This window comes from Capra hircus, chromosome 10, assembly GCF_001704415.2.
Source record: "Capra hircus breed San Clemente chromosome 10, ASM170441v1, whole genome shotgun sequence".
NCBI classification, from domain to species: Eukaryota; Metazoa; Chordata; class Mammalia; order Artiodactyla; family Bovidae; genus Capra; species Capra hircus.
Genome location: NC_030817.1, coordinates 88,691,374 through 88,710,778, shown reverse-complemented (window position 1 = coordinate 88,710,778; position 19,405 = coordinate 88,691,374). Strand labels below are relative to the sequence as shown.

At 36.6% G+C, this 19,405-nt stretch overlaps 1 protein-coding gene across 7 annotated transcripts in view; it reads right to left on the bottom strand.

The window, feature by feature from the left end:
* The window catches only part of DENND4A (DENN domain containing 4A), a 111,838-nt gene continuing 93,615 nt past the window's right edge, over positions 1,183-19,405 (bottom strand). For 4 of the 7 annotated variants that reach the window (XM_018053636.1, XM_018053641.1, XM_018053637.1 and 1 more), the window contains 11 exons: positions 19,213-19,399; positions 15,429-15,523; positions 13,766-13,941; positions 13,525-13,671; positions 11,982-12,180; positions 11,503-11,757; positions 10,469-10,586; positions 10,323-10,349; positions 9,712-9,874; positions 9,484-9,548; positions 1,183-3,665 (listed from right to left, as the gene is read on the bottom strand). In XM_018053636.1, the coding sequence (XP_017909125.1) occupies positions 3,529-3,665; positions 9,484-9,548; positions 9,712-9,874; positions 10,323-10,349; positions 10,469-10,586; positions 11,503-11,757; positions 11,982-12,180; positions 13,525-13,671; positions 13,766-13,941; positions 15,429-15,523; positions 19,213-19,399 (1,569 nt within the window). In that variant the 3' untranslated portion in view covers positions 1,183-3,528. The remainder of the gene's footprint in view (positions 3,666-9,483; positions 9,549-9,711; positions 9,875-10,322; positions 10,350-10,468; positions 10,587-11,502; positions 11,758-11,981; positions 12,181-13,524; positions 13,672-13,765; positions 13,942-15,428; positions 15,524-19,212; positions 19,400-19,405) is intronic. The other 3 variants (XM_018053639.1, XM_018053642.1, XM_018053640.1) reach the window with 3 other exon arrangements.

Sequence of the window (19,405 nt, the reverse complement as noted above, 5' to 3'; positions counted from 1 at the left end):
TCACCGACTCTATGGACATGACTTTGAGCAAGCTCCGGGAGTTGGTGATGGACAGGGAAGCCTGGCGTGTGCAGTCTTATGGGGTCACAAAGAGTCAGACACGATTAAGCGACCAAACTGAACTGACCATGAAAAGTACAAAGAGAGGGCCCATGATCAGGGTTGCCCATCCCTGTGGAGTCACTAGAGCCAAGCAGGACACCCTGGCCTAAGGCTGTCCTCAGGGCCTTCTGGGATGAGCCGGTCAATATGGAGAATCTCATTTACAGAAAATTCCATCAGTTGCTCCAGTGGTTTTATCACAGTACTGTGTTTGAAAAGAAAATCTTTAAATGCAAAAGGAAAGAGCCATCCAAATGAATAGCAACTGTGGAAAGGCTACAGTAACTTTATCTGAAGAGTCTGTTACCATCTCACACAGGCACATGAACTTTTTGAGTCAGACAGAAATTGCCATTAATTTGTGCAATACTAACTTTGTAAATAATAATTAAGCTGGCAAATGTACTTACTCTTCAGAGAAAGAAGGTGGTATGAAGGGGTAAGAAGATACCAAGCACTGAGGATATTAAGGTAGACTGACCTGCAGGCACCAGAGAATTCAATTCTGAAATAAAACTTGGACATATCTTAACAGGAAGGGCAGAGCATGCCAAGACTGGCACAAAGGCAGACCAAGGACCCTCTCAACGCGGCAGCCTTGCCCTTCCTGCTCAGTGACAAAGTGCCTAACAGCAGCTGTCAAGTCCCAGTGAGAGAAATAAAGCTGGGCTACTGCACATTCTCACACAACTGGTCATCTTCTTACCATGTACTTACAAAACACATAGAAGGACAATATAACTTACATATGTAGCACTGGCTAGTTGCACTAAAGTAGCATTAATCACCAGCATAAAATAAAAAAGCTTATCACTTAAAATTCTGAACCAGCACTTTCAGGGGCCGTTTCTCCACGTACAAAAATGCAAAGATTTTATTAGAAAACCTTATAATAAATAAACTAGTGGCTTTAGGATTTTAATGCAAAAAAAATCTTCCCTCCATCAGAAAAAGAAAGATAAAAATCAGAATACTGCATAACTCCCTTTCAAGAGGAAAAAACTGAATATTCAAATATGATACACAAATGTGTGACATTCAAAACACAATGGAAGGAAGTAGTAAGTAGTAAACAAGTTATACCAGGACACGGCATGATTTATTTTCAGCTAGTAAACATATAAACAAAACCAAGAGAAAATAAAAGATAATGTAGTAAAAGGGAATTTCTTTCCAACGTGACTGACCATAATTCTCTACAATGTATGGTCAACAGAGAGAAAACTGAAGAAATGTTTGTATGGAGTTATTTTAAAGGATAATTACATATTTTCTTTTGATCAGGATTTACCACTTTCTATTCATGTTTTAGGTTTTTAGAGAGTAAATTTGTACAAATAATATTACCTGGGGATTAAAAATAGGGGAAATAGAACCCAACCAAAAGTAGAAACAAAACTTGGTGTCGGGGGTTGGGGGAGGAGAAAAAAAATTACATTCACTTTTCCAGATGAGTCTGAATCATCAAGAATGAGCTTTACCTTTTTGGGGTTAGATATTTGAAATCAATAAACTGCTATTCATATATATATTGCTTGTGTTAAAGACAAGGTAATCAATAGTGAAAGCTGTTCTTACACAAAACAGACTAGAACCGTAGAATTCTGTTTGGACGGATGCTTGTCACCAATGCCAAAAGCCTCATCTATCAAATGTTTCTCTCACTGGATAATTTTCAAATGATTATGATTCTGAGACTGCAAGACTGAATTAGATTGTGAAGTGTGGACCTAAATAGTAAAGAAGGTAAGACAAGAGTGATATTTACAAAGAAGCAGATACATGTGCATAGCACCAGATTTTTCAAGTAAGCAAGTTCAGCCCCAAACTAACTGAAGTAAATTTTACATTTTTAAGTTTTCCCCATTATTTCACAGAGTAGAAAGCTGTGAAATGTTTCAACTTGGTGTTATTCACCAATGGGGTTTACGCAAAAGTGTTTTTTCTATAGCTGAATGGTTCTGAGTCTCAGGATTTTAAGATATCTCCAAGTCCAAATGTCCTGAACCCTACCGGCTTTGACATATCTAATTTAGGACCATTCATTTTTTCCTTCTTTGACACTGGCTAGAGAATTCCTTCATTATGACAATGTACAAACACACACTACATGAACATATTAAAATCTGTAATTCTAACAGCTAAAGGATACCTTTTTTAAAATCAGAAATTATTGAAAGAAAGTGATCTTAGAAATGATGGGACTACAAGAATTTTTTAATATTCTATTTAATACCCATGGTACTTAAACATTCAGTTTACTGTCTTATTTCTGGATATTTTGGATTTAGAGTTCATAAACCAGATTCAGAAGGCTTATTAAAAAAGCCAAGTTCCTCAATATGGGAAATTCTATCTGGCTGTCCTTTTAGTGAGTTACTATTTTTCTACCTTTGAAAAAATATTTTGAATATTTATATATAATATATATAAACAATACTCCAGTAGGTCATATTCCAGATAAATATAATTTGTACCATACCCAATATTTTAGATATTAAAATAAAGGTAAAATTTGGGATAAACTGACATATTTCCCAACATAAATGTTCATGTAGAATATTAAAATTTAAATTGATATTTGGCGGTGTAAGCTATTTCCCCTGTATATCTAGTAGTAGTAGAGAAAATTCTGGAAATCATGGCATACTGAACCTGATTTTGCAGAAGCAGACTTGGAACCTCTCTGGCTTTCCTCCCACAAGGCTCAGTGAGTCAGTCTGGGCAATGTGCACCCCGCCATGACTCACCCACTGCAGTCAGGCTCAGGAGTTCTAACACGCGATCCTGGGACAACACTGACGCTAGCACTGACGTTTTGGAATCATTCTTCCAAGTAATAAAAAATATATAGATATACATATAGAGACCTGCAGCTGCACTAATCACTTCACATAGCAGCAGACAAGGAAAATAAGCACTTAACTGCCTTGCTTCGTAAGTTTAAGTTCATTTTGTTGCTATATTAAGTTTAAAAATTAAAAAAATATCAACTTACTATAAACAATTTAAAATACGTATAATACAACTTCATGGTCAAAACATTTGAGCAGTCTATGAAAACAGGAGATACTCTGATCTTACATTTATGTCCCATACATGATTTTTCAATCTGCCTCTTCCAAGAGAATCCATAAAACAGCTGTCTTATTTTATGGGGACTAATTTTGTTTAGGGATTTTTTTTTTTTAATCACAAAAATACTTAATTGTTACCGGAGAAGAAGAAGAAAAGAAATGAGACACGAAGTGGCTCTCTCCCACTTATCACTATTTTCTTCTTAACACTCTGTACATAAACTATCTGAACCTCCTGAAACATCTTACAAACGTGTTTTCAAAAATCGAAGAAAAAAGTTTAGAGTCTAAAAGTGTTGTTTTATACACTGACTATACAATACATATAGAAGGTATACACACATATATCTTAAAGATAAGGTTCTCCAAAGGTTTTCCGGCATTCCATCACCCCTGTACTTGGTGGCCTGTCACAGTTGTGGGTGCTCTTGACTTGACTAGGTGTGAGACGATCATATGCCATCTTATATTCTTTATCAAATGCATCTGTAAAAAGTCATCAGGAAAGGCATGAAGAAATTTATATTTGATATTAGCAATCGAGTTTTGGTAATACTACAGAACCACAAAATTAGGAGCCAAGAAGGAATATCTAGGTCATTTCTGCCAACTAAGGGACCACACAATTTCAGAGCTGGAACGGGGAACTTAGAGTCCCCAGCGACTTTTTTTAAGTCGACAGGTTTGGAGTTAGGCTGCACAGACCAGTGAAATGTAAAATACTAAGACATCAACTGTTAACAATTCTTTTTTCCCCATCTTAAAAAAATTTGGTGAAATACATATAAAGTTTGCATCTTAACCATTTTTAGGTGCCCAGTTCTGTGGTATTACATACATTCATAACGTTGCATAATCTTCACCATCCATCTCCGTACCTCTCTTCATTTTGTGAAACTGAAATCTATGCCCTTTAAACCAGCAGTCCCCAACCGTTTTGGCACCAGGGACCGGTTCCGTGGAAGACAATTTTTCCACGAACTGGAGTGAGGAATGGTTTTGGGATGACTCAAGTGTATTACATGTATTGTGCACTTTATTAATATTACATCAGCTTCACCTCAGATCACCAGACATTCGATCTCGGAGGTTGGGGACGCCTGCATTAAACAATAATACCCTGTTCCTCTCCCCCGAGCTCCTGTCAACTACCGTTCTACTGCCTCTATGATTTTGACTTCAGTACTTAAGTGCTTAAGTGGAATCATACAGTATTTGTATTTTTACGACTGGCATAGTCCACTTAATGTCTTCAAGTTTCACTTATGTTGTAGCATGTCAGAAATCTCCTTCCTTAAGGCTGAATAATAATTCACTATGTCTATAACCCATTCTGCTTATCCACTCATCCTTCAATGGATACTTGGGTTGTTGCTTCCACCATTTCAGCTATTTTGAATAATACTGCTGTAAACATGTGAGTACTAATATATCTTTGAGACCCTGCTTTCAATTCTTTAGGGTATATACCCAGAAATGAAACTGCTGGATAACGTGGAAATTCTGTATTTAATTTTTTAAGGAAAATGCCATACTGTTTTTGACAGCAGCTGTACCATTTTATATCACAACCAACAATGCACAAGTGTTCCGATTTTTCCATATTCTTACAAACACTTGTTTTTCTGGGGTTTCTGATAGTAGCTATTCTATCTAATGGTATGAGAAGGTATCTCATTGTAGTTCTGATTTGCATTTCCGTATTAGTGATGTTAAGCATCTTTTCATGTACTTAATTTGCCATCCATATATCTTCTTTGGATAAATGCCTATTCAAGCTCTTTGCCCATTTTGCAATGGCTTGTTTTTTTTGTGGCTGAGTTTCAGGAATTCTTTACATATTCTTGATATTAATCTCTTCTCAGATATATGATTTGTAAGTATTTTCCCCCTATTCTATGGGATGTCTTTTTAGGCCGTTGATACCACTTCTGACGCACAGAAATCTTTAGTTTTCACAATGCCCTATTTGTCTGTCTGACCTTTTGTTACCTGTGTGTTGGGTGTCATATCCAAGAAATCTAACAAATCTATGTCATGAAGCTTTTGTCGTATGCTTTCTTCTGATTGTTTTTGGACTCACATTTAGGTATTCAATCCTTTTTGAGTTAATTTTTGTATAAGGGTCCAAACTGATTCTTTTGCAAGTGGATATCCTATTTTTCCAGAACAATTTATTGAAAAGAGTCATTTTCCCACAGAAGAGTCTTGGCATTCTTGTCAAAAATCATTTTTACCATAAATGTGAGGGTTTATTTCTGAGCTTTCTATCCTATCCCATTTGCCTCTGTATCCGTCTTTATCCTGGTACCACTGTTTTGATCACTGTAGCTTTGCTGTAAGTTTTGCAATCAGTTAGTGTGAATCCCCTAGATTTGTTCATTTCCCAGACTGTTTTGGCTATTTGGGATGCCTTGAGATTCCATACATTTTAGGATGGGTTTTTCTATTTCTGTAAAAAATACTACCGGTGACTGTATTAAATCTGTAGATTGATTTAGTAGTACTGATATATTAAGAATATTAGTCTTCTAATTTATGAACATGGGGTGGGTTTCCATTCATATATGTGATTTTTAATTTAGGAAATGTTTGTAATTTTCACTGTACGAGTCTTTCACAACTTCCTAAGCATTTTATTCTTTTTGATGCTACTGTAAATGGACTGCTTTCTTAATTTTATTTTTGTATTATTCATTGCTATAGAAATTAAGCTAATTTTTGTATCTTGATCTTATAGCCTATAAACTTGCTGAATTTATTATTAACTCTAATACTTTGGGGTTTTTGTTTTGTTCTGTTTCAATTTGGTTTGGAATCTCTAGGGTTTTCTATATACAAGATCATGTCACCCATAAACATAGTTTAACTTCTTTGTTTCCAACCTGGATGCCTTTTATTTCTTTTTCTTGCCTGGCTGTTCAGCTAGAGTGTTGAAGTGTGGAAGCAGGCATCCTTTTCTTGTTTCAGATCTTAAAGGGAAGACTGTTTTTTATCATTGAATATGGTGTTAACTCTGGGTTTTTTTCATAAATGCCCTTTATCAGGTTGAAGATATTCCCTTCTGTTTCTAGCTTTTCTAGTTTGTTGAATTCTGTCAAATGTTTTTTCTGTGTCTACTGAGATACCATGTGGTTTTGTCTTTATTCTATTAACATGGTATTACATTAATGTAGTTGTTTTTATTCTGAACCAACACTGCATCCTTGGGCTATATCCCTCTTTGTCATGGCATACGATCCTTTCTATACATTGCTGGATTTGCTTTACTAGTATTATGTTGAGAATTTCTGTATCTATATTAATAAGGAATATTGCTCTTCAGTTTTTTTTTTCTTGTGACATCTCTGTCTGGGCTTGGTTCAGTTCAGTTCAGTCGCTCAGTTGTGTCTGACTCTTTGCGACCCCATGGACTGCAGCATGCCAGGCTTCCCTGTCCATCACCAACTCCCAGAGCTTGCTCAAACTCGTGTACATCAAGTCGGTGATGCTATTCAACTGTCTCATCCTCTGTCGTCCCCTTCTCCTGCCTGCAATCTTTCTCAGAATCTGGGTCTTTTCCAATGAGTCAGTTCTTCGCATCAGGTGGGCAAAGTATTGGAGCATCAGCATCAGTCCTTCCGATGAATATTCAGGACTGATTTCCTTTAGGATTGACTGGTTGGATTTCCTTGCAGTCCAAGGGACTCTCAAGAGTCTTCTCCAACACCACAGTTCAAAAGCATCATTCTTTGGCGCTGAGCTTTCTTTACGGTCCAACTCTTACATCCATACATGACTAGTGGAAAAACCATAGCTTTGACTAGATGGACCTGTGTTGGCTAAGTAACGTCTCTGCTTTTTAATATGCCATCTTATGTTGGTCATAGCTTTTCTTCCAAGGAGCAAGTGTCTTTTAATTTCATGGCTGCTGTCACTGTCTGCTGTGATTCTGGCCTAATGCATAGAATGAGTTAGGAAGCACTTCATTTTCTTCTACTTTTTTAGTCAGAGTTTATGAAGGATTAGTGTCCTAGTTTGGGCTGCTATAACAGAATACCATAGACTCGGTGGCTTAAATGATGAACAATTATTCAAGGTGCCAGCAGATGCGGTGTCTGGTGAGAGCACTCTTCCTGGTTTGCAGATAGGTGTCTTCTCCTAATATCCTCATGTTGCTGAGAGAGAGAGGGATAGTTCTCGTCTCTCTTTTTATTTTTGGCTGGCTTGCAGGATCTTAGTTCCCTGACCAAGGGTTGAATCCAGGCTGCAGCAGTGAAAGTGCTGAGTCCTAACCACTGGACTGCCAGGAAATTCCCTCTTATTTTTCTTATAAGGATACTATCCCATCCTGGAGGCTCCAACCTCCTGATGTAGTTACTTTCCAAAAACCATCACATTAGGGCTTCAATATATGTGAATTTTGGGGAGGGGGACACAAACATGCAGTCTATAACAAACAGTGTTAATTCTTCGTTAAACATTTGGTAGAATTCACCATCTGGTCCTGAGGGAGATTTTTGTATACTAACCCAATCTATTTACTTGTAACAGGTCTATTAAGATTTTCTAATCTTCAGTCAGTTTTATAGTTTATGTCTTTCTAGGAATTTGCTTGTCTCTTTTAGGTTATCTAATTTGTTGGTATATAATTATTTATTATAATTCTTTTTATTTCTGTAAGCTCAGTAGGAATTATCCCCCTTTTATTCCTGATTTCAGTAATTTGAGTCTTCTTTTTCTTAGTCTAGCTTAAGGATTTTTCAATTTCGTTGATCTTTTATTTTTAAAATAAAAATAAATTTTTTTGGCTGCATTGGGAGGTACAGCATGTAGGATCTTAGTTCCCCAACCTGTGCCCACTGGCTTGGTAGCGTGGGGTCTTAACCACTGGATTGTCTGGGAAGTCCCTATTGGTCTTTTTAAAGAACAAACTTTTGATTTCATTTTTTCTATTTAAAAACATTTTCCCCCTTTTTTCTCTAATTTATTTATTTCCACAAATATTTATTTCCTTCTCTCTGCTTGCTTTGGGTTTAGTTTGCTCTTCTTTTTCTAGTTTCTTAACATAGAAACTGCTTTTAATGAATCTCAAAGTTTTGGTATATTGTATTTTATTTTCTAATTTATCTTGAAAGTATTGTCTCATGGCTTTTTGGACCAATCTGTTATTTAGGAGTATGTTGTTTAATTTCCATATATTTGTGAATTTCCTATTTTCCTTCTATTATTGATTTCTCTTTTGCTTGTAGTGTGGTTAGAGAATACACCTTGTATGATTTCCAAGTTTTTAAAGATGTATTGGGAGACTTACTTTCTGGCTTAATGTCTGGTTTCTCTTGGACAATATTCCACGTGCAGTGGAGAGGAGTGTGTGTTTTGTTGTTGGATGGACTGATCTGTAGCTACTTCTTAGGTCCAGCTGGTTTACAGAGCTGTTTCAGTCTTCTGTTTCCTTCTGATCTACTGCCTAGTTGTTCTACCCATTACTGAAATATCCAACTGTTAATATTTTGGCTGAATGTCTATTTCTCCCTCCAATTCTGCTGGTTTTTACTTCAGGTATTTGACGGCTCTGTTGTTAGCAGCATATATATTATAATTCTTATAAATAATTAATAATTCTTGGTGGATTGTTTCATCATTATAAAATGTCCTTCTTTGACTCTAAATTCTACTTTGTCTGATATTAATACAGTCACTCTAGCTCCCTTGTTAGTGTTACTTGCATGGAGTATCTTTTTCGATCCTTTTAAAAACTTTCTATTTGTGTCTCTGACTAAAGAAGCCAAGCACAATAACTGAGAGATGATCAACCAAAAATGTTTGAGGCCTCCTAAAATACACACTCAGCTGCCTTACGTCTTTCTGAAACAAGCTTAATGCCGTTAGTGATATGACACAATAGTCAAAAGCACAGGATTGGAAATTAAGGCTGCTTGTTCAAATATGGCTCTGTTATTATTGGGAAACCCAAGTTCAAGCTACTTAGCCTCCTGGATCCTCAGCTGCCTCAGCAGTAATATGGAAGTGATGACAGTACCTACCCCATAAGACTTTTGAGAATTATGAGATATAGCATGGAAGGTACTTGCTACAATGTAAAGCACATCATAAGCCCTCAAAAAATGTTAGCTTTCATCATTTATCATTGTTACTACCAACATGACCAAAATATCAAAGTATCTTTTATATTATATTAGAAGAGAAAGCATTCTAATATATTAAATATAATCATATTAAACTAAAACTACCAGTCTAAAAACATTTTGAAAACTATACCATGGTATATAAGTATTCCATGTTTTATATTATGCTGAATTACCTATATCGATGTTTTCTCTTCCCAGTGCCACCAGTGAGAGAAATAGTATTTCTCTATATAAACTCCTAGGGGAGAAAACGAATGGAGAAGACAGATATTACTATTCATACATCTGTATATATCTATAAAATTTTTTATGTTAATAGAAGCATGAGATATTCTAACAAGTCACCAAACAATATGAATCTGCTTAGAGGAACAATATATTCACTTAAGAGAATGACTTACCTCTGTCTTTTAAAATGAGGACATTTATTCAGTGTGTCTAAAATCTGACTCATTGGTCCATAGACATCATTCATTTTAATGCTTTTTACCATATTTTTCAACAGTTCCTGGTTAAATGAATTATCACCTTTTTGCAATAAATGGACCATTGGATACTTTTGGGCTGTAAAAGAACAAAAGAGCAGATGAACAAAAATGTTCTGTGTATAAAGCAGAATGTAATTAAGCAGCAACTGACAGCTATTTAAAAAGCTAGGAAGCAGTAAAAATAAATTAAGGGCAATAGATAAAAGAACTGAAATCTAAGAATGAAGAAAGAAAAGAAAAAAAGGAAGAAATAAGACAAACAATGATAAAAATAAGCTTTTTGTGGTCTCAAATACACAGTAACTAAAAGTACTATTTTCCGTAATACAGCCCCTGGAAGGAATTTTAAATCAGCAGCCTGGGATGGAAACAAAAAAATAGGTAAAAAGAACAGGGACAAGCGATGTGCTAAAGATGGAACTGTACAAAATGTAACCCCTCCACCACACACAGAGCATCCCTCAGAAACAAAACCCCTGGACCCCATAGCAGATAACACCGAAAACATCAAACGTAACACTCACTCTCAAACAAAAGAGTACGATTTTGACCTGTAAGACAAAAAGTAGTACGATAAAATAAAAGTCAGTTCCACATTAGTTCAGGCTATTTAAAGCAAGTAGAGAGTACTCTTATATGAAGGAAATGGGCATTCTATGACAGCACTTACTATGCGCATTCCAGAGGATGTACAAGGGCTGTCCTGGATCCTGATGTAATTTCATATTGTCCCACAACATCTGTATTAAAACATATTTACTATCTTCAGACATACAGTGGCGAGGAATCTGTGTTGAAGAATAAAAAAATACTCATTAATGATCCTTACATGATAATGTTTTGTAAATATTTTATAAAGATCCTTAAAAATATTTTTTAGGATGTATGGGTGCAAAAGAGAAAAGAACAGAAAAACCATTGGTTTGTATACATTTTATAACCTACTGAAGGGAGATGACCTGAGTTGAGTTGAGAAGTCAGTGGTCCCTAAAGTCGCAGATTTAACAAAGTACTAAGATCATGAAGAGGTAGTCTTGACCAGCTTTCGACTGAGGCTCCACAGAAAGATAAATCCAGGAGCCCCATTCTCCAACATTTCAAGGCCGTAGCACAGATACTCTGAGTCAACCTCTCAGTCACTCCTTCACTGACAATCCAAACACATGCACAGTCATAGACGTGAAGTACAAGAGAGAACACAAAGCTCCTAAACTGAGACCTTGCCATTTAGTGGCAGTGACAGCATAATGAGAAAGGAAAGAACATATCAAAAATGCAAGTGAGCGTACAGCAAACGACCTAAATGTTAAATGACAATTTAGAGGAATGAAGAGAACAGCAGCTAGCACACGACTGCAGTGCGAATTACAGACGTCCTCCTAAAGCGCTAGGCTTCTTCTTGAAGGAGGTATGAGGCATGAGTGGAGCCAACTCACAGAGTCATCTTATAAGAGTCATTTACAGTTTATTCTTGAGGCTGTAACAAGAAGCCAAGCCCATTTTGTGTAAACGTTTATAAGAAGTCCAAAAAACACGACTGTCTTACTGCTGAACTGCAAGAAGAAAAATTATTTACAAGAATTTTACTGATTCGGATGGTTACTAAAAATATTTAGCATAAAATTACTTTTTTGTCATTAGGAATATGCAAACATTACAGTGGTGATAGTAGCACTGAATTTTAGATAATTCTTACTCTCGTACCTTTGAATACTTGTTACAATGCTCAGAAGAAAGAATCAATCCAGGTAAATTACTGGGTAAGTCAAGACGTCTAAAATACCACACCAGGTTCCAAAAAACAATTGGATGATGGTCCACAAAGTCTGCCACTGTTATTGCACGATCACCTTCATTTTCCAATAAGCTTTCAAGTTCCTTCCATACCACCAGTGGACTAAGATATGGAACAGTGATAGGATCTGGACTTGGGAGGTGCCATTCTAATCCTAAAGAATCCTGTTGAGTAAATAAAAACTGTAAAGAGCAAATACAAGATGATGATACTAAATCATTCTTTTATATGCCTGTCACTGACTTCTACATAATTAGAAATGTAATTGTATAACATAACAAGATACCCTTCTTAATAAAATTGAAGCTTATGAGGCTGTTTAGTACAAGGGGAACAAAATCAAATGCAAATAATCAATATCCAAACTGAAAAACACTGAAATACGTACTGCAGCGCCTTGTAAAGTAGTTGGCAGGCTGCCTGTAGGAACGAGCTTCTGCCCTCCAATGTCTTCCTTATCCAAGGTGCCATAAGTACTAACACTCCTGGCCATTGGAAATATCGGACATTTTGACATAGCTGCTTTTGATCTATCAGCAGGGATCTGAATACTTCGGGCACATGTATTTTCCAGTGGCTTAGATTTGCTTGGGCATTAAAAAAGGAAAAAAAAACATATCATTCTCTAGATTTATTTTCATCTGACCATATTCTCTTTAGAATCAGACCTGCAGGTAGCAAAGTGAAACAAAGGAAAGATGTAATCTGGCTTTGGCTTGGGAAAAAGGATACGGTTTAAAGTAGCCTAGTCATGTTACATTTCCTTTTTATCCTGTAAACTTTAAATATAAGTCATTCATTTGTTCAAAACATTTAGTGGACAACTTATACTGAGAACCCACAGTAGGCCCAGGGATACAAACCAGAAACAACAGGCACCTATTCCTCCAGGAGTCAGAACTAGTGGGAAACAGTCAAAGAAAGGGCCACAGCAGACCTGTGATGAGAGAATGCACACACCCAGACTCGCAGTTCTGTAGTCTGAGCAGTCAGGATCAAAGCAGGCTGGCAGGCCACGCTAGCCCGCCAGTGCCACGCATGCGCTTTCTTCTGCACATGCAGTTACCAGTGTGACTTCTTCTGCCCAGCTCGATTCGCTGCAGTTGGCACTTCTCCAAAATGGAGAGGATACTAGCCTTTGTTCTAAGCACAGACTTACTTGTATTAGGCTTACTGTATAATCCTTAGTTTGATTTTGACAGTTCATCTAACATCTCCAAATGTTTTCTTAGGTTATTAAATATTCCTAAGTAGAAAATTAAATACTACAAAGTAGAAATATGTTCAGTTCAGTTCAGTACTGACTTAATTCCTCAAGAGAGAGGGCAGAGATAAGAGAAAGATGTTCATTTTAAACTTCAAGTGTTCTACAGAATTTTTACCTTTAAAATAGTAAACATTATCAATCGTGAATTATACAGCTTAAGCTCTGGGGATTGAGGTATAAACTGGTTTTAAAATAGTTCGTTTACTTATGGCTACGCGGGGTCTTGGTCGCTGTGCGTGGGCTCTCTCTAGCTGTGCTGAGTGGGGGCTACTCTCTGTTGGGGTGCACAGGCTTCTCACTGCAGTGCCTTCTTGTTGTGGAGCACGGGCTCTAGACTGTGGGGCTCAGCAGCTGTAGTCACGGGCTTAGTTGCCCTGAGGCATGTGGGATCTTTCCAGATCAGGGATCAAACCCGTGTCCCTTGCATTGGTAGGCAGATTCTTAACCACTGGACCACCAGGGAAGGCCATAAACCGTAAACTATTAACTGTTGAAACATTTAGATTATTAGAGAATTTCAGTATTATTTTAATTAGGAATAAGAATTTAAGATAATAAATCTATTATATATAGGGATTTAAATCTTAAAATGGTTAGCTAATTTTTCTGTCATAAATGGAAATGTATATGTTGTTAACATATAGTTCCACATAATCATAATTACCTATTCAGATCAAAACTCCCTTGAACAGAGAGAAGAGATGTGTCAAGACCAGAGGTTGATGTTGAGATGCAAGACTGCCTTGTCTGACTTGAAAAGGAGGATGGAAAATGTATATTTTCTGTAGATGGGCTTGACTTCAAAAAGTATCTGTAATGTGAAAGAAAGGAGCTTTTTGAGAAAAGAGACAGTCTAGGAAGCATGATCCTTAAACACGAAGAAAAAAAAAAACGTAAATCATTACCTTCCAGGTCGTCTTAAATCTCTTATCTCTATATTCAGAAAGGGCAAGAAAAGATTGCCACAAAACGGGCAGGTAGTATTGAGATTTGAGTCATCTGCTGTCCAGCCAGCCATGATTTCCTCATCGTGGACTAGACAATCACAGGTTTTACACCGAGAGCAGCTTGAGATAAGGACCTACGGGAGAAAACAGCACTTTACAAAGTAAGCTAGAGAGTGCATAAAATTATTTCAATTAACAAGTCTATTGGAAAACTAAAATTCAGAATGATTTAGAAGTTACAAACAAAAAAATGGATTATTATCAGTACATTATATAATACACTCATCTTTAACTACTTCAGCTAAGTCTATTCCAAAATTTTTGCTGGAAGGGAAACTTGCATTTAAGTGAGCATCTTTACCATTATAATTATGTACTATAAAATGTGCCATGATTTTATTTGGCTTCCCAGGTGGTACTAGTGGTAAAGAACCCACCTACCAATGCAGGAGACATAAGAGATGTCAATCCCCGGGTTGGGAAGATCCCCTGGAGGAGGGCATGGCAACCCACTCCAGTATTCTTGCCTGGAGAACCCCATGGACAGAGGAGTCTGGAGGGCTACAGTCTACAGGGTTGCAAACAGTTGGACATGACTGGAGACTCAGCATAGCACACACACAAACACACACACAATTTTATTAATGGAAAACTAAAGCCAAGCATTCATTTATTAATACACAAAACAGGTACTGGTAATTCCATGTTATAGATCTGTGCTACTCAAAGTGTGGTCACCAGAGAAGAGGTGGTCTACAAACTCTTACTGGTTTGTGAGGAGCTAAGTAAAGAAACTGAGAAGAGGATCTGGGGACGTATAAAGTAACTGGTCATTCCTGCAACAGCTAAGTTGGTGATCAACAGATTTTACAAGTGTATCAGCCATGACACATTGGAAATTAAAAACAGCAACAACCAAAAAACCCCTGGTCCTTCATTATAGACAGTTTAAGAAGCACTGCTAGAGAGAAATGTAAATACTGTTGTCATTACATTAATAAAATATAGAATTCCTAAAGCCATCAGAAACTCTATAATTGCAACATTAGTGTTCATCATTTATTTCCAACTACATGCAAATTTATTTTCCAAATTTATGCAAATTAGTGTGAAATAGCAACCCTCACAAATGTATTTGAAGCAATTTTTGCACAAAAATTAGGGGAAAAATTTCAAGTATAAAAGTAAAACCTTTTCACTGTGAGAAAATGGGATATAGCAGCATATCCAGCAGATTTATATATTACACTGATACAAAGAATGAAAAACATGATGGAAAAAGTGGACACAAATGCCAAAACCACTCCCAGTATCCTCATCCAAAAAGTGTGCCTACACAGTAAAACTAGTTAAAAGTGTTTAAGAAGCGAAATAACTATTGAAAGAGGACATACATAAAACAAGGGTCAAATATAAATGCTGAAAATAAAAGTGCAATCAAAGTATGGAATTTTTCTAAACAGAAAAAGTCATAGACATTTTAAGTTTATTCAGGTGTAATATACATTCTGAAATTTTCAGATGCCATATATTTATCACTCTACCAGAGACTATCAATATTTAAGAAATTTTATTAAGTAGCACATGAAGATATTCTTTTGTATCTTTGTAAAAATTGTACCTCCATTGCATAGTTCTGGAAGATATTTGTATTACTCGTGTTGCAGGAAGATGCCACCTCTGATTTCCCAGGTAAGGCAAACTTGGATAAGGATCCTGTTCATTATTAAAAAACAAACAGCAAAACCATTAAAATTAATAAGAAAGGATGTGAGAATCTCTCACTCTCATAAATCCTCTGGTAAAATATCAAACTGTCCTATTCAAAATTTAAGGAAAAACACATAAATAATGAAAAATGTTTTCCAAGTGTGCATTTGTCTTTTGCGTATACACCTAAGGAAGTGTGTTTTAATTCATTACTCACTTATTTTCATTACTCACTTATTAAGCACGTTGCATGTACAGGCTAGAAAGCATACTGGTTGTTTGTAATTACTATTTTGCTGTTTCTGTTCTTACATGTTTAAGATATAACAAAGTGTTTAGTTCTAAGGCTTAAAAAGTATAAACAGCTGATCTTATTTCAGATCATGAAAAGAGTTATTGGCAACTTTCTGCCTTGTAAGACTCTTTAAAATCTGTAAGAGTAATTTTGCTCTTAAGCACTAGGGAAGAGTCTCCAAGCATATTCTCAACAGCAAAAAGATATGAGTAGGTATTAAAATGACAGCAACAAAGAGTGAGAATAGTTCTGTGGTCGATTGCTGACAGTGGCTCTATCTAGTTAGGAAAACTGGAGGTAATCTATACTTTTTCCTCTGTAGTTACTACATTTTATGAATGAACACTGGTATTTTTTATAAATATAAAGGTATTAAAACAAATTAACGGTATAAACTAGCGGTTCCTGAAACAGAGAGGAAAGGAGAACATGAAATACCACCATGGGGATGCAATCAGCATAATCCAGACTAATGATCCAACTGCTTCAGCAAATAAATCACAAGAGGAAAAAAGCTCTAGACCGTCCGTTAGCTGAAGCCCCTGCCTCAGAGAGATGCAGACAGCGCGGAAGCCTCGTATCATCCTGGATGCTTAGAAATGGTCATCTGCAGTTCTTTCCTGATGGTCTCCCAAGAACCTTCTGTAATTCCGCCTCCCTCTGCTAAAGCTAGTTCAAAACTGCTATTAGCCTTGACTAATTCAATCATTTATCTGGCAGTCTACCTTTTGTATCTGATCAATTTACAGTACAGAATATTCTTTTTAGCAAAGTGAATCAGGATGTGAGGTTATCTTACTTAGTTAGTTCAATAAACTCTTCTTGTATGTTAGAAAAAAATAGGGGGAGCTAATCACCTGAGTATATGACAAGGGAGGGAAAGTACAGGGAATGAAGATGAGAGGGAGTTAACAGACATCAAACAATGCAACAAATAGATCCTGTCTCGGTCTCAACTTGAACCAACCATCTACAGAGTTTTATGAGATAGTTGTGAAAGTTTAAACTATGTATATATTTTATACATTGTGTAATAAACCTTGACACATTAAAAAATATGATGATATTAAAATTTTGTTTTTAAAAATGAATGCTTCGCAAAAGATACATACTGTGAAAAGTGAAAGTTGCTCAGTCATGTCCGACTCTGTGACCTCATAGACTATACAGTCCATGGAATTCTCCAGGCCAGGATACTGGAGTGGGTAGCCTTTCCCTTCTCCAGGGGATCTTTCCAACCCAGGATTGAACCCTGGTCTCCTACACTGCAGGCAGATTCCTTACTAACTGAGCTATCCTCTAAGGTCTAAAGGGCTTCCCTTGTGGCTCAGCTGGTAAAGAGTTCGCCTGCAATGCAGGAGACCTGGGTTCAATCCGTGGGCTGGAAAGATCCCCTGGAGAAGGGTAAGGCTACCTACCGCAGTATTCTGGCCTGGAGAATTCCATGGGGTTGCAAAGAGTCGGACAGGACTAAGTGACTTTCACTTTCACTTACATACTGTATGAATTCATAAAAATGTTGACAAATGGCTGGCTATAGTGTTAAGATAATGCTCACCTGTGTAGGGAGTGGTGAGTAGATGTGGGCATGAGAGGGGGATCTGGATGCTGCTACTGAACTGTTATCTTAACCTGATACTGGTTATTCAGTTGTTCTCAATTTGTGACATGGACAATATTTACATACATAAAAATGCACACAGTACATATATAACAGAGTAAATAATAAATTTCTTAAAAAAACTAAGTAACTTTAATAAAAAGTTAAAAAAGATATAACATTAAAGTCCTTATGTTTTAGAAATACACGCTGAAGTATTTATGAATAAAATTGTATATTGTCTGGGATTAACTTTAAAATAATTCAGTGGGGCAGGAAAAAATGTTGGCAGCAGAAGACAGAGGGGATAAGATAAAGCAAGACTGGCCATGTGCTGCTAAGTGTTGAAGCTGCATGAAGGACACACGGGAGCTTATTGTGCTAGCCCTTCTACTTCTGTGATTGTTTGAATACTTCCGCAAGAAGAGCTTTTTAAACCAGTAGAGATGCAAATTTAAGAAATGTTATAATGCGTTCATTCCTCACATCATATACCAGGAGAAATTTCAAATGGATTAAATGTCTAAATCAGGAGTCAAATCTACTTTTGTATCATCACAAGAATGATGTTTACATTTTAAAAGCACTGTTAAATATATATATATATATATCCCACAAAACTTAAAACTACTTACGACATGGCCCTTTATAGAAAAAGTCTGCTGATCCCAGAAAATGTCAGAGAGGGAATGAGAGAAGCACTGAAGAAAAGTAGTGGTGAGCCTCGGGGAAGGGAAAGTCTTTTCCAGTGACTCAAAATCCAGAAGTAACAGGGCAAAAACTGAGACTTTGGATGGTACAAAATTGAAAACTTTTATGTGGGGGAAGAAAACCCCGAAATCTGACACCGTTGGAAAAAGCATCTGCCACTGATATAAAAGACAAAGGATTAATTCCCTAATTTAAAAAAGAGCGATTAAAACTTAAAAAAAAAAAAAAAGGTGGTGGGGGGACCAACAAGTGAAAGTCAAATGTAGGCAAAAGACAGTTCACAGAAATAGTTCCTGAATGTACAACTAGATATTGCAATTTAATTTATAAAATAAATATAAACAAATGTTAATTGAAATACACTCTTCACCTATCAGATGGCAAAAATCCAAGTGTGCTAAACATATTTTCTTCACAAGGCTGCTGGGAAATAGGTATTCGTCTACACTACCTGTGGGAATACAAAATTGTATACCCCTGAGGAAGGAACTTGGCAATATCACTTCAAGGAAGAACTTGGAAGCATCTTCTAAAGCTACCCTGGCAAAAATATAACATGGCATATGTGCATCATAGCATTATTCATAACAGTTAAAGACTGAGAATTTAAAGTCCATCAACAGGGAAGTGGCTAAAATAAACTGATACAGTCACACATGATGAACCGTGCAACCTTAAAAATGAAAGGGGGACAATGCTATGTGATGATATGAAATGTTCTTCCGAATACAGTGTTAAGTGAAAGAAGCAAGTCACAGTTAATTGTTTAACAGTTATGTTACCTTTTGAGTAAGAAGACAAGGAGGTGTGAAGAACACACAAACACAATACACATGCTTTTAAAGAAGTATATATTTTTCAAAAAAGCAACAATGAAAGGATAAACCAAAAATGAACAAAAATGGCTGCCTCGAGGGACAAGGAGAAAACAAGCTGAAGGGATGAGGATGGAGGCCAGTGTTCTCTGCAAGGGCGTTGGTTCTCTGTTGCTTTGAGCCATGCAAATCTTTTACAAAATTAAAAATGTGAAGGAGAAAAAGTAAAGGTACCACACATCAAATGCAGGATGACAGAAGGGTTTGGACAAACCTTCTAAGGAGGCAGAACTTTCCAGGCTTGTTCTGCTGAAATCAGCTCCCTTAGTCCCTGAAGCGGTGCTGCTCTCCTGAGAAGTGGCTCCTTCCAACTCATGGCAGACATCTTCATCTGTTAAAGAGGTAGATTCAGAATCCTGGGCTCCCACTGAAGAAAGACTGGTACGGTCAGAACTTTGATCCTAAGG